The 16,196-nt window shown below is 35.5% G+C and overlaps 1 protein-coding gene across 1 annotated transcript in view; it reads left to right on the top strand.

Annotated features, from left to right (window-relative positions):
• Window positions 1–16,196, top strand: part of LOC107686135 (homeobox protein cut-like 1) — a 150,420-nt gene that overhangs the window by 61,356 nt on the left and 72,868 nt on the right. Inside the window, exon 3 of the mRNA XM_016482994.1 lies at window positions 10,850–10,897. Within this exon, the coding sequence (XP_016338480.1) occupies window positions 10,850–10,897 (48 nt within the window). The remainder of the gene's footprint in view (window positions 1–10,849; window positions 10,898–16,196) is intronic.

Here is a 16,196-nt window from a genome sequence, read left to right as displayed (position 1 = left end):
AAAATAACTTTATATTATATTATATCATATATTATATCATATATATTATATTATTATTTTTAAACCTATTGTTTAAGCCAATTTCTGCTTTGTTTAGAGTAAGATTGTGAAAGTATTTGTGATGTTTGTGGTGTGTATTATTTACTGTAACAACTCTTATTTATACGCTTACACCGCGCACGGTTCCCTCTCGTGTTTATGTGTGGTTAAGAGAGAGTGTAAGGTTTAAGGTGGAGCTGAAATTGGTCTGAATGCGATGGGGTCTGTTCTACTTCTGCTTTAATTGACTGTGACCTTAAGGGTGTGGGAGCACAGAATAGGGGACACTGACACGCCCACGCGCAGATATGCGTGCACAGCTGCGCACACAAATGCAAACACACACACACACACACACACACACTTGGGAGCAATAGGTAAGCACAGATGCACTAAATAATAATCGTGGATTCTTATAGGTTTGTTTAAATCATTAATGCTAAGTATGCAAGTACCTTTCTTTTACCTTTTTACACGAAGAACCTGGGAAACATCTGATATTACAGATTCTTGCACAAAAGCTGACGGTGCACTTTGGTATCAGCCACCTTCAGTAAAATGCCACAGTTCTGTTTGCTGTAGAATGTTTGGAAGTGTGTGTGTTCCTCTATAATGGAGGCACAACGGCCTTTCTCTTAACAGTGTAACTCTGCTCTCATCCATCATGGCTGCTCTCTGCTCTCTGTGTGTGTGTGTGTGTGTGTGTGTGTCCGTGTAGTTTTGAATAACGAGCGGGGTGATGCTCCTGGACTTTGTTGAATGGAGATTCTACATCCAGAAGGCAGCGAAAGACAAGAGAAGACATCCAGTGGACAGACGATACCATGTGCTTTCCTGTTTCCACCGTTTCCAGCGCTGGATTTTTTTAGATTTACGACTCGCAGAACAAGCCGGTAGCCATTTTCCAGGAGAATCCAAAACATAAAACTAGATTCACTGAGCTGAACATTATTTCATTGCTGTTGTATAAAATATAATACTGAAGCTTCAATCTTACTGAAAGTGCTGGATTTAAGAATCTGCCGCACAAAAATACAGTAGAAATCAAGACAAATTTGAGTGCCTGTTATTTATGACATTACAAACAAGTTTATTTTTTAAATATGTTGTAAAATCATGTTTTTAGCACCCAAAATAATGTATTCTCAGCTTTATTTAACTAATTTTACCATATATAAATTCTTTCTTTCTGTTCATATTGAGAAACTAAAATAGTCTCAGCTTCAACTCAATTCAAATTCATTATTTCACTAATTTTCCACAGGAATCAATGTGGAAAAATCTTGCAGTTAAGTCAGCTTAAAATATTTCCATTCTATGCAGAAGCAACATCAGGGTGTCCGCGGGTCCTTAAAAAGTCTTCAAATGTCTCAAATAACGTTTTCCTAATATAAGGCCTTAAAAAGTCTTAAAATGTCTTAAATTCGGATTCGATGGATCTTAAATGTTTTTGGTCTCATTACCGCTAAAATATCTTCAGTTTGACGGACCTAATGACTTTACAATCATTGGACAGACCGAAGATGTTTTCTTCCCCGCGGTAAGTTACTGCGTCATCAGAGAGAATTGCAGCAAGTTAGCAGAATACAGAATACAAGCTCGCGCTGAAGCTCACTCTGTTTGTCTCGAGACCTCAGAACAAATGAGCGTGAGAGCACATTGTTTACTCCACCAAAAATCTCAGTGATGCAGTTATTTTGCAGGGATATTTTGTATGGAATATTGTCTGCTGACATTAAAAGTTCACTGTATATCATAGTAATAAATACCATTTATTACAGCATTGATATTTTGTTTTCTTTTTAATTTATACACATTAAATATTACATATATGTATGTAATAAAATGTGTATTTCGATTACAGGTTTAGGTCTTACATTTCATATAAGGTGGTATTAAAAAGGTCTTAAAAAGTCTTAAATTTAACTTGTTCAAGTCTGCAGAAACCCTGAACATGAATGTCTGTGAAAACAGATTTTGACCCGCATCTGTCTAGAAAGAATATACATAAGGAGTATTTAGGAAAATTATGGGTGTCCATCATTTTCCACAATCTGCCCCGTGTATATTCTCTCGGTCAATCAGATACGATTAAACCTATCTGTTGATCACCGTACCTACCGAGCTTAGATGGTATTACGGTAGACACCAGCAGCTTAAAACAGGCCTGGATTGGCTCCACTAAGGCAATGCCACCCTAGTGCCAGATGCTAGCGTGCCAGGACCAGTTGGCATGAGATGCACTATATAATGGAGCGAGTGGGAGGAGGGAAAGGCTCGCGTTGATGGTAAATAATTTACCAGGCTGGCCCATGCAGCTGTGTAATCTGCCAAACTGGCGGGTTTAAAGATGCAGGGGACAGCTTTCAGGGACTTTAGGTGGCTTTGGATGTGGGGACACAGTAAGAATGTGTTTCTGCTGGGTGATTGGCTGCAGCGTCTCACACAAAGCCCCCTAGAGGATGTGATCATTGCTTTGGAGGGTAAAAAGACATTATTGCACAAAATATAAAGGTCTGTTTCTCTGTGTTGTAGGTAACTTTCCAGTCGTTGACCGATTTAGTAATTAACAAATTAATTTTTATTTGAATTTTAATTAATTTGATTTTCTTTTTAGCCTTTTCTTTTTTTCTAATGACTGATATTGATATTATTGCTATAAGTACTTAATCTATAATGCTAATCATGATGAGAAATTAACCAGAACTTTTTATTGAATTGAATTGAATTTTATTATGTTTACAATGTATTGTACTTTCTGTTAAATTTATTTTAATAATTTATTATTTAAATTTGTTGATATTTCATATATTCTGTTTAAATGATTGACCTTTAGTTGCCAGATATCTATAATTGAGTCAAGTGTTAAATATAAAACTAATATGAAGTGACTTTTGATTGAAACTGTGCTGATAGAGGTTAAAATGCCCCTTAAAATCAGTTCAAGGGGCAAATATTTCCTCTTAAGTTAATTTCTGACTGTATTATCTTATGACACTGTAATCAATGTAATTGTAGCAATTAGGATGTATGTATCAATATTTACTCAAATGACTAAAATTATTCCAGATCCGAAATTGTGCATGATATCAGCTGATGCTGATAATCTCACAATGACCAAATATTTGATTCATAGCTTGAGAGTGACTATAATTTCCCGTGTCAGTCATCCATGAGGTGCATTTTGCCTGCATCGGTTTTGCTCGTTCAACTGTTAAGCTTCTGTCATGTCACGTTTTGACCTCACTGTCTCTTTCCGTGCCGCAGTATTCCAACAGATTGCGTTTCCGTCTTCAGACCCCTCTGGATTTAACAACGACTTGCACATGCTCAAACTTGGCCCGGTTCCTGGAGATTTACTTTTATTGCGAGCTTTTTATCCATTCGCAAACAATATAAATGTACTTTTATGCACTGCTGTCTTTACATACGAATGCGGGCAGATTGCATCTGCAGAGAAAGATGGAGTACGAGAGTACTGCTCAAAGTGGGCAGGGGAACTCTCTTGGCCAGGCCTCAAATATTATGTTGAAACCAGATGTTGAGAGATGTTTCCTCCTGGTCACGTGGGCCCCTCTGGTGCGGCACTTACATAAATGTCATCTGTACAGTAGCCAGTGCGGGCGGGAGAGCGGGAACGGAGGCCCAGCTGCTCGCTCTGGGAAGATGAAGAGTGCAGTGGGGTCAAAGCTACCCTCCACCACTTCTGTCTGCTCTCTGCCAGCGCTCTTTCTCTGCAAACATGAGTGAGACATGCAGACATCAGCTGTTCGCAGCAGTCTTGCCTTGTCATTGTGTTACCTGCTCATTGCGTTCAACCTGGCAGACATGTTGTGTGTATACAATGCTTAATATTGGTGGTTAACCTGTTTTTTTTTTTGTTCCGTGACTGTATTTATTGACAGGTAAAGATTTAGTATTTATACTGTTGTTAGTCACTAGTTTTGTACAGAAGCCCAAATTTTCACAAAATGTAGATTACAGTGAATGGTATGTACCCAACTTTGTAAAAATGCTTATTTGTAGGGATGGCTCGATACCACTTTTTCAGAACCGATACTGATCCGATACCAAAAAATCTGAGTATCTGCCGATACCGATATCGATCCGATACCAGCGCAGTTTTTTTTAAATGAGTGTAGAATTTCTATACCTCAATGTGTAGGTCGATCATCACTCTTTTGTATGTTACACACAATCTACTAAATATAGACAGCTTCATTATAAAGAAAAAATAACAAACAAAAAAATATAATCAAAATCTATGACAAAAATACTATTATAAACTAGGTTAATGGATAATTCAGTAGCAAAAGTTACTCTAGAAAAATCATGAGTGCACAATAATTTTTATAAAATCCTAAACTTTTAGTGAAAAAAAAAGTATTTTTTGGGTACATTATTTAGTGGGTAACAAATAAAAGTGAACACCCCTTCTTATTTGAGTAACATTTACATAATATTCACTCAATTTGCATAATATTTTTATGAAAACCATAACAGTCAAATGTTAGGACACATTTATTTTGTTTTGAATTTTCTACATGTATTATTTTAGAATAAAGGTAAAGCCATCAAAACTATTAAATAACGCACGTTTAAGTTAGACTATTATCTTACATTTTTTTGTTGTTGTTTAACAGAAAGTAGCACCTTTTTGTTTTGTTTTCACACCTTGTGTTTTAACTGATATATACATTTTTTAGTTTCTATAAAGTTTCTATAGTTTCTTTAGTTTCTATTCTAAATTATATATATATATATATATACACAGTGTTGGGTGTAACGCGTTACTGTAATTACTTATCCATGGAAAAAGTAAAGTAAGGGATTACTGTTCATTTTTAGGTAATTTAATTACAGTTACTTATAAAGTACTTGCGTTACATACTGTAAATAATTTCAACAGTTCTAAAATCAATATTGAATTTGAATTTACAGTCTAAAGATAAAATTGAATGCAGCATCTTTAACCCTCTGCGCGCCGGCGCGTTCTCTTTCAGTTTTTCCTGATTCACAGAGAAACCTTAAATACTCGGATACAGATAAGACTAAAATCAATTGAATCTAAAAAAGGACCTACTTTTATTTGTGTACACTGACAATAACAACAAAACATTGTGCTTTTGTAAAATAAACAAAACAAACGGTGCGCTTTCTGCCGTCTAGGTCTCCATGAGCAACTTTCTACCCATCACAAACTCAGCGAATACTTGACATACAGACATGAGAAATACAGTATGTCTATAGAAAGCTTGAAGTGTCTACTTTTAAATGAATGAATTCAAATCGAAAACGAATATCCTCTGATTATGTAATATGTATGAAACTAAAGCGAGGTACAGTCTTTCCCGTATCTGAGTTTATTATATGCAGTCACCTGCGCGCAAATGCCCTCACCTAGATACAAAAAATGATAAAAAAAAATCAAGATTCATCTAATTTTTATCGTTTTTGAAAGAAGACCTGCTATGAGGAATAAGCCGGAATTTACCTCAGAAGAACAGCGCGATCTGATGCGGCTTTATTCAGTGGAGGAGATAATTTCTGTAATTTATTCTTACCTACATTAGTTAATGTGTTATTTTTAAATAAACCTGTACGGATTTTACTAGTTGGGCTTTTCCTGAACGAGCCGTTTTAGGTAGGTGTGGCTGACTCTGAACTTTTATAAAGAATATCTCTTTGGATTTGAGACTTTAGTCTTTGCAACTTTACAGATCTTCTTTATGCACCAAGAGCTTGTAACACTCCAAAGAGAGGAAAAATTAAAATCGCATCATATGACCCCTTTAAGCTCTTTTGTTATTCAGATATTTTGCAGAGTATTTCTATTTGTTAACCAAAGAAGGTTAAATTTTTTTATAAAAGTGTTTAAGTATTACAGTTGTTTTAAATCTAAAAGGTTAAACTATTCTATGTTTGTCTCAAATTGAAAGAATAAAGAGTTTAATTTTTATTGTCTATGCTTTAAGGTTTATAGGGATTTTAAGGTGTAGCCTAATTAGCGATTTGAATAATTAAGTAACTTATTGAGTAACTAAATGACTTTTCAGACTAATTTCAGAGCAATTAGTAAAGTTTGTTGACGTGACATGGCGTTTTCACTGTCCCACAAGATAAAAATTAATATAATTAATATTGTCGTTATTTAAAATGCAGTAAATCCTTAAATGTTTCTTTGTCTTACATGGACCTGTTGTTATAAAATCTGCAGTGTTATTTGTAATTTAATTTTAAAATTTTGAGCCAAATCTCAAAATTGTCCTATGGTGTGACTGTCTCAAGCATGGTTCAATAAATGACAACTTTTACAAATTAAAAAGAAAAACATAAAAATGTTAATAAATACCTCCGGCATAATTGTACATGTGTCTATTTTAGTAAATGGCAATCAGTTTTTTCATCCATATATTTCTGAAAACGTAGGAATTTGATACATTTTGTCTCTGAAAACCATGTCCTCTGGTGTGACACCATATCCTGATTTTAAATCGGCCAATTCCAGAGAAAACTTTTAGTTTTATTTGTATTACTTCAATTAGTTGAAGGACCCCATTCATGATCATGTTACTGAAGGCCCCTGTGAAGCCCATGACATGTGCACATGCTCAATTTCTGTCTCCGAATTGTTCAAATATTTAACTTTTTTGGAACCACTACAAAAGTGTTACGTTTTATTGTCCTTTGGTGTGACACCCCTAAATTATATTTTTTAATTAAAAACTGCATGTTAAACTACATAATCATGGAAAATTAGGCAAATGTGTCTTGCTAACCATTAATGACAGAAAATGGCTGAAACGTCCTGTGGTGTGACAGATAATGTCCTCCGGTGTGACGCCTGTACTGTCACACCACAGGACAAAGATGTCACACCAGAGGACAAGGTCTCTTTAAAAAGCATTTTAAATAATTAAATAAGATTTGTTTAACTCCTTTCTATTCTTTTTTTTTAATCATTTTCAATGTTCTTAAATGCAATGGCTGCAGCGTCAACAAAACTACAGTGAGACTAAAAGTTACGCCTTCTTTCTTTGCGTGAACATTTGGGCGGCGTTATGCAAATCTTCCCACATAGTGAGGTAGATATGTGGGGGCGTGTTAGAACGAGCCGTTTTAGGTAGGTGTGGCTGACTCTGAACTTTTATAAAGAATATCTCTTTGGATTTGAGACTTTAGTCTTTGCAACTTTACAGATCTTCTTTATGCACCAAGAGCTTGTAACACTCCAAAGAGAGGAAAAATTAAAATCGCATCATATGACCCCTTTAAGCTCTTTTGTTATTCAGATATTTTGCAGAGTATTTCTATTTGTTAACCAAAGAAGGTTAAATTTTTTTATAAAAGTGTTTAAGTATTACAGTTGTTTTAAATCTAAAAGGTTAAACTATTCTATGTTTGTCTCAAATTGAAAGAATAAAGAGTTTAATTTTTATTGTCTATGCTTTAAGGTTTATAGGGATTTTAAGGTGTAGCCTAATTAGCGATTTGAATAATTAAGTAACTTATTGAGTAACTAAATGACTTTTCAGACTAATTTCAGAGCAATTAGTAAAGTTTGTTGACGTGACATGGCGTTTTCACTGTCCCACAAGATAAAAATTAATATAATTAATATTGTCGTTATTTAAAATGCAGTAAATCCTTAAATGTTTCTTTGTCTTACATGGACCTGTTGTTATAAAATCTGCAGTGTTATTTGTAATTTAATTTTAAAATTTTGAGCCAAATCTCAAAATTGTCCTATGGTGTGACTGTCTCAAGCATGGTTCAATAAATGACAACTTTTACAAATTAAAAAGAAAAACATAAAAATGTTAATAAATACCTCCGGCATAATTGTACATGTGTCTATTTTAGTAAATGGCAATCAGTTTTTTCATCCATATATTTCTGAAAACGTAGGAATTTGATACATTTTGTCTCTGAAAACCATGTCCTCTGGTGTGACACCATATCCTGATTTAAATCGGCCAATTCCAGAGAACATTTTAATTAGTTGAAGGATCCCATTCATGGTTGTGTTACTGAAGCCCCCTGTCAAGCCCATGACGTGCACATGGTCAATTTTTGTCTCAGAATTGTTCAAATATTTAACTTTTTTGGAACCGCTACAAAAGTGTTAAGTTTTGTTGTCCTTTGGTGTGACACCCCTAAATTACATTTTTTTACTTTTTACTACATAATCATGGAAAATTATGCAAATGTTTCTTGCTAACTGCTAAAGACAAGTTAGCTCGGAATAGCAAGGTCATTAATTGACACAAAAGGCTGAAACGTCCTTTGGTGTGACAGATAATGTCCACCGGTGTGACGCCTGTACTGTCACACCACAGGACAAAGTTGTCACACCAGAGGACAAGGTCTCTTTAAAAAGCATTTTAAATAATTAAATAAGATTTGTTTAACTCCTTTCTATTCTTTTTTTTTAATCATTTTCAATGTTCTTAAATGCAATAATTACATTAAACTATTTTCTGATGTCTTTGCAGAAAACTTGTACTGTTATAAAGTGTCATGAAAATAAGTATAAAATGTGATACTTTCTTTTTGAAAAAGAAAGAATTGAGGGAGAGAAATTAGTGGAAAAGAGAGGACACAGAAATATAGACAGAAAATTAACAGGGATCCACCAGAAGGGAGGGGATCCTAAGAGAATGATGCATTAAAAAGAGTAGCCATATAGTTTAAATAATTCTTTCACATCTTAATGAATATAGTTTGAATATCAATCATACTTAGCTGTGCCGCACATGCAGCGGGGGGCTAGAAGAGATTCAGTAACATGCTGATTGACTAAGAGACTGAATTTTGTTGATTAAAACATTATTTTTTGTTTAAAAAACATGTTGACATTGTTTGTATCAAAATTTATTTTCTTTCTCCTTTGACATGTTCAAAATTAAATAGAAATACTTTATTAACTACCATTTCTGTCCTTTTGTGTGACGTTATGTCCTATGGTGTGACACATAATAGAACCACAGATTTGGTTTTTTTATCTCAAAATATCTTAAATAAAACAGTTGAGTGTTAGAGTAGGGGAGATATAAATATCACTCATCTTAAAATGGTAGAATTTTCAGCAGTTTTGAATGGATGACAGCAAAGTTTGTCTTGTTGTCAAAGTTTGTCTTGAAATTGTCCAACAAGTCAAAGGGAAAAAATTGTTAATTATAATTTCATATTTAATAAATAACACTATATGAAAATAAGTCTCTAACAATGAAGATAAATCTACATAAGTATATGCATTTCTTCTTCAAAAATTGTCTTTTACAAAATAAGCATTTTTTACTGCCTATTTGTCAACTACCCATATATATATATATATATATGTAAATAAATATAATATAAATATTCAATTAAGATGTTAATATTCTAAAGAAATTTAGTATAGAATTTATATTTGCTTACAAAACTAATTTTGAGATATTTAAGCAGCAATCTTTAGATTAAAATATTATTAAGATCGTGCAAACCTAAATTTAGACAAGTGTATCCAAAGTGTATTAGTAAAATATTTACTAATTTTATTTTCAGATTAATTATCTTTGTCTGATATTCTGATCATTACTCAACACTTGACGAAACCATAAAGAAAGTTTGGAGTGGATGGACTGAAGAGGTGGATTTTTTGCTACTTTTCCTGTAAAATCCAATTCTGTCTTGCCCATTATATTAAATATATTGGCTATGGTGACTCCTACACTGCTAATGAAATGTGAGTGGCTTCGGTAATGATGTGTATATCTTTATGCCGCAGTGGCGTAATGGCCTGCGTCCTGGCGATTACAGCACTCAGGGCGCCGTTTTATTCGGCCCCAGCGCTCAGTAATGTGTTTGTGCGTGGTAGGCATTCCTATACTGACTTTTAATGTGAGGGCTTTTTGTCCGGCCCGGAGATTTATTCACAGCCGTGTGTAATGTCATTTCATGTTGAAACACCCACCCTATGTTCAAATGAAAGAGGCATTGATGTTCATCTTAATCTGATATACTTTAATACCACGGCATCAAAATTACTCTGCTGTAAGGGCCCGCAAGAGGAGGGAGGTGCGCTGCCATCCGAACTCGAAACAAAGACACGGTTTGTTTTCCATGAGGAGATTTTTTTTGTTACTCTTTATGATTCTTTTTAAATGAAAATTTCATATCACTCAGAGCAACTGTAATCTGCAATCTGTAACTTTATGACAAGATGTAGTAATAGATTACAGTTGTAAATCTTTCTTGAGAACTAATTGTCATCTTTCGCATCAACTGTATGGCAATAGTGAACATATGCATACATGTGGCTCTGCACTTTGCTTTTTGTTCTCGCTGTTTTTGCATGAGCAGCTTTTGCAGTAAAGGGGACTGAGTCATGGAGAACTTGTGCAAGGGAAAAAACGAGGGCATATCAGGAGAGAGCGAGAGAGAGAGTACGAATGCACACATACACACGGTCCTTTGCCCATAGTCAGGAGCAGCACAAGGTGATACTCTTTTGTGTTAGAGAGCATTTGTGCGTGTGCTTACACATGTGCGTGCATTGGCTGTGTGCTTTTTCCTCTTTTGAAGACAACAAAATCAGCCCTGGGCATTTGATAAATTAAGATATCCATTTGAATACATTTTGTGTATTATTTCCCCAGTTATTTTTCTCCGTCTGTGATCAGATGCCTGGCATTGTCTGCTCTCAATATCCTGAGTTCCACACATGCTACATGGAAAATAAACCTGCTGTCTATTCATTTCAAACACGCCTCAGAATCTAATATAGTGAAATAATAGTTCAACTTCGTTTTTTTTTTTTGTCTTTCAGGATTTGCGTAAACAGATAGCTCCTTTGCTGAAGGGCTTCCAAGCAGAGGTGAGTCACCTTCCTAAATGGTTTACTTGTATTTATTGTCTTAAACTGTGGCGATGTGTGTCATTTTATACACTTACTTTTTCCCCAGAACAGCTATTTGTGTGTTGTTTCCCTTGAAAAATGTAAACAGTGTGGCTCTGAGGCGCTATGAAAACATTTTTCTGTTTGTTTGTGCACCTCAATCTGCCCAACAACAGCAGCATTGGCTGAACCAATGTGAGTTTAGGGGTGGGACTATTTGTTTGACCAACCAATTGCAAATGGGGGGAGTGTTCAGGGAAACCTGTTTGAAAACAGGTATGATTTTTGCAGTTCCATCTGGTGATGGTAGTGGTGTAGAAAATAGATCTTAGAAACTGTTTTAGAATGTATCTAATTTTTATTTATTTATTTTTTAAAAAAACATTTGAAGCCAGAAAACAATACATGGACCTGACCCTATATTTTAAAATCAATAATTTGCCTCGGGCTTTGAGTTTTTGTACAATTAATAATTAATTCCCAAAACATGATGAAGACAAGACACACTTGCTGTATAACTGGTTTGCATTAGACTATTGTATGGTGGAATATTGGAATATCGAGGGAAAAAAAATTGTATTACAGTACTGTGTAAAAAAAGAATTGCAATGCTGAAAAAGCATTTTCAGTGACAATGTTTGGATTTGAAATCAAAATAATGGATAAATGTTGTGTTTGTGGTAAACAGCCACGGATCAGTAGCGGACTCCTGTGTGAAAGCACAGTCCGTGCTGCTTCCCCTCTCACAAGAGTCACCTAAGATAGGAATTCCCCCCATTTCCAAAAATGAAATTCAGGCCCTGAATAAATGTCTAAAAATCCCGATTGGAGTATAACTATAAATAGTTATAAATGATAAAAAAGAAGGCTTTAAAAAGATCTGTATCGGTGGTCGGTATCGGCAGATACTGCTTTCTGTGATCGGCGATCGGTGATCAGCCTCAAAAATCCTGATCGGAGCACTCTTAATAAATATTAAAGCTTTTAACATCATTAAATGTACATACTGAGTGACTGATAACATCTTTGTTATGGAATACACTCGTTGGTTCGCAGTGAGTTCACAGTTTTAACGGACATCTTTGCTTTAATTTATTTTCAAGATCTGAGGTAAACTATCTGTTGTTGCTTTCAGTATGGCTATAAGGTCAAAATTGTATTTAAACTCATATTAGACACATTTAACTTTGAATAAAGCACAATCACCTGTTATTATCTACTGTTATATAATTTGTATGTTGTTGTTCCAGCCACGACGTCGCGGAAATAGAAACCGTTTCTAAATTACAAATTTCACGTGTTGCCGTTGCGGCTAGTTAGGACAAAAACTCCGATTAACATGGAAAAGATACCTTTTATCGCGTGTTGCGGCGCGTGTAGTTAGGACACGGTGTTATAGTAAAAATACATGATCAGTAGTAAGATAGAAGTAACACATGCTATAGAACAGAAAAGATGCACCTTCTAAAAGTGATCGTATTAGGCAATCACATGGCTGTATGCTTGATTTTATGACCCTGTGTCAACATACTTTTGGCTTTTAGTCTATTTTAGTACTAATACAGGTGAAATGCAATGAGAGTTGGGAGATGTGATGATATTTTTGATATTGTGATATTTAGGGAGGAGAAAATCAGTGATGGTTTCAGTTGTTTAATTAATGCAGTGTGACAAAGCTGCTCAGCCAGTGGCCAGAGAGCACTACTGTTAAACTACCCTCTACCCTCTCATGGCTTTACACAGCGAATATGACTCTATCATGCTCACACCAATTAATCTCACAACTTTCCTTGAAAGGAATAGGTGGAAAAAGCCTGTTTGCTTAACTCGACACACAGATCTGGTGTAAGATGGCCCTCTCTGGTCTGACTATAGTCTCGACTGGCTAAAAAGCCCACCTGATTTCACAACAGTGCTTATTACGTGACGGATTGTTTTTCTTGTTACTTGAGGTCTGCTTGTGTTGTACAAAGCCTCCATATTTTGTCAGCATCTAATCAGATCAGACAGTTTTGATAAGTTCTCTCTGTTTGCTGTCCCACTCTTTTATTTCCGTTCTTCGGATGAGAGCGAAATCTTAATGATGTTTTCGCTCCATGGTGCCAGGTAAGTCTGTTTGTTCTGGGCCGAGCCAGAGTTTAACATCTCAAAGACAGAGAGTTTTTTTTTTTTTTTTCTTTTTTTTGGTTACTCTTAAGTTGTAAACAAGTTTTCCTTTTAAAAGGATGCTGTGGAAATCATTAACAATATCATGTAGAATGACTACAGCTCTATTATTGTGTCCAGTCATTTTTATACTTGGCTAAATCTAATTTATTTATTTATTTTTTAAATAGATCACTGGTTCTCAACTGGTAGGTTACAGCAAATATGACACATCTGTCATATCATTGGACACTTAAGAGTAAAAAGATTTTGCTGTGAATTAGTGGCAAAATTTAGTGTTGAGATGTTTATTTTAAAAGTCCTCCGATATTAAATTTGTCAGGGCATTTCATAATTGTTTAAAAATGATGTAAAATAAGAGTTCACCAGTTGACCTCAGGGAATGAAGCCGTGTTTCCTTTGACATGTCTCCTCAGTGGCCATTGCTGATATAGTTGAGAACTGGGACATGGTGCTGTGTTCCATAAGTAATGTGCATTACCATTCAATATGACAGCAGGCAGATATTCAAATGCCCTCTGCAGCACAGACTTGAAATATCATCATAAAAGAAGGATATTGAGTGAGTTTCGTTTTGAGCCCTACCTTCTTAAAAAATTCTTTAAGTTAATTAAGGTCTATTTTAGTCCGATGCAGCCTGTGTTTTGCTAAAAGAGTTACACCTAATGTTCCTTGGTAATTCAGTCAATTAGTTGTACTGTTGCGTGATATCAAACCGAGTTTGATTAGGTATGATTATGCTGCACTGAATAACTCGCTATAAGTGTTTCTTAATCTTTTAGTTACCAAGTATGAGAACTATTAAGTGTTTTTAGCACTTCTATGCTAATAGTATTAAATTATCTGAAAAGATATTCATAAATAGCTGTGCTTTTAAACAATAGGCCTTTCAATTTGAGGTTTGTAAGGTAATTAACTGCCAAATTCTTCCAAATTCGGGTTTAGACTAACGTTTAGCCTCTTTTTATATTGAACAGGCTAGCTCCAGAGCCTCTTTTATAGGGGATACAACCCAGAGTAATATGATTGTATTTTATGGTAGCACATATTTTGCATTAGGTGGGCCAATTTTAAAGAATATTTTATACCTCTTTATTGTTATTATTTAAATTTGTATTAAATAATATTTACATTTATTATCAGATCTAGAAGTTTTTGCCTGTTTCCAGGCAGTTTTTTAAATTAATCTAATTTTGAAAAAAAAATTCTAATTTTTGGTGTGGAAATGTGTGGAAGCCAGCACAGGCAATCTTACGGTGGAAAAGGGGCGACTGTGCTGTCCTGGTCCTGTTCTCTCTCTTTCCCTCAATAATTTTCTGCTCCTCTTTCACTCTTCTGTCTAATAAAGCGGCAAAAAAAGTCCAAAAATAATAAAAGAGAAGGAAAGTGAGAAGTGTGTGTCAGTTTTCCTTTCCTTTGACCTCAAAAACACTTCCACTATCTGTTAAAGTATATTTCAGTATATGTAATGCAGCGTTTGACGGCCTTCAGCAGCACCTTGCGTTAAGAGGCAGTCGAGGGGCCTCAAAGCGCAAAGCTCTTCCGTGCCGTATGTAACTTTGATGAAGTGAGCGCTGTGAGTAGTGGCTCCCTGTTCTCCTCTCATGAGCCAGTACCACTGGCTAACTGCTCCATTATAGCTCACTGTGGTTTCGGAGCTGTGTTCTCGAGGACTAGCCTGTCATTAACGGAGGTAGTCGCCCCACTTCAAATCACTGCTCGGTTAAAAATAAATCCCCATCCCACCACTCCAACAGCGAAATCGTTTCAAACCGTCTATTATTTTTCGTCGTGAAATATTTTCCTTATTGACAGTGCCTGACCTTGACAAAAACAGCCTGACTGCTCTGACCAGAAATGTACTATTTTTCGGCATTTTTCTCCGACGTCAGCTATTTGACGATAATTGGCGGGAGGGATGGGGATCGCATGTGTTTTGTCTTGTCAGTCTGACCGTCCATTAAATCTTAAAATAGACGAAGAGACTTCAATTTTGCTGCACCAATTTTAAACAAAAAAGATAGAGCACATATATAATTCATAATGGCAGACAGACCAATGAATACAGCCGTTTGCAACGGGTGAATGCTTTTTTCTGTTAAATTTCTATCTTCCGTTTTCCTGTAACAGTGGGTTTGTTAAAATAGTACGTTTGAGTCAGACCCACGCTGATCTCGTGGGTCAATGCAAAGTCCTTGCCACATGTCATTTTTTCATTCGAGAGAGCGAGAGCCTCCTCTTTTCCTTTCAGGAAATGAGAGCACAATAGGGAGCTGTACATAGCACGCGGCTGGGGCCCTGTTTTGGGTTGCACACGCATGTGTGTGTAAATCAGAGACGGAGGGTGAGGGGGGTCATTGCACTTAATTGTAAAGAGTTTTTGCTCATTTATACTTCTGCCCCAGAGGCAAAGCCACATGTTACAGATGTTCAAGAAGACTTGATGTATTGTATAGTAGCCTCTAACCTCAAATGTTTTTTTCTTTTTTTTTCTTTTTTTGGTAAGGATACCTGAGGTGGTGTTGGCTCACCCTAGACGAGATAAGACATTACCAAAGGAGATTAAAAACTATTTTTAAGTGGTACAGCAATCCGTGTATCATTCGATCATTCGTTTTTTTATTTAATATTGAAAGTAGAAAAATGAGAAAACGGCTCCTTTTTGTTTTTTTTACGAAAAACGAAAATTCAGCTTAAATGTTCGTTTTTCGTTCATGGGTGGAAAAATGAATAAACAGCTTGAATATTCGATTTCTACACATGGGCGGGAATTAAACGCCCCTTTCTGCTGATTGGTCAGCCGAAGATCAAACCATGCCTTCATCAGTTCTTCCGAAGTATCACGCAGCAGAATAATAGTCCTCCACTGCTGCAGTTGTATGGATTATTAACGCATTTATTACAACTACATTTAATCTTTTTTCATCAAACAAACAGGCTAATGAATAGCTCGACACAACTCATACTGGGGCAGAGTCTAGACAGGGCTTTCTTCTGTGTAGATAATTCTATTCTTTGCATCAGCTGGGCATGGCAGGGTATGATATGACAGCTGTCATAGCCTACCCTGCTCACCCAGTAAGTCTGTTTGTTTGTTTAATTAAGAAATTAA

The sequence above is a fragment of the Sinocyclocheilus anshuiensis genome, unplaced genomic scaffold, assembly GCF_001515605.1.
Source record: "Sinocyclocheilus anshuiensis isolate Anshui unplaced genomic scaffold, SAMN03320099.WGS_v1.1 scaffold437, whole genome shotgun sequence".
Lineage (NCBI taxonomy): Eukaryota > Metazoa > Chordata > Actinopteri > Cypriniformes > Cyprinidae > Sinocyclocheilus > Sinocyclocheilus anshuiensis.
This window is presented reverse-complemented; position numbering and strand designations above follow the sequence as displayed.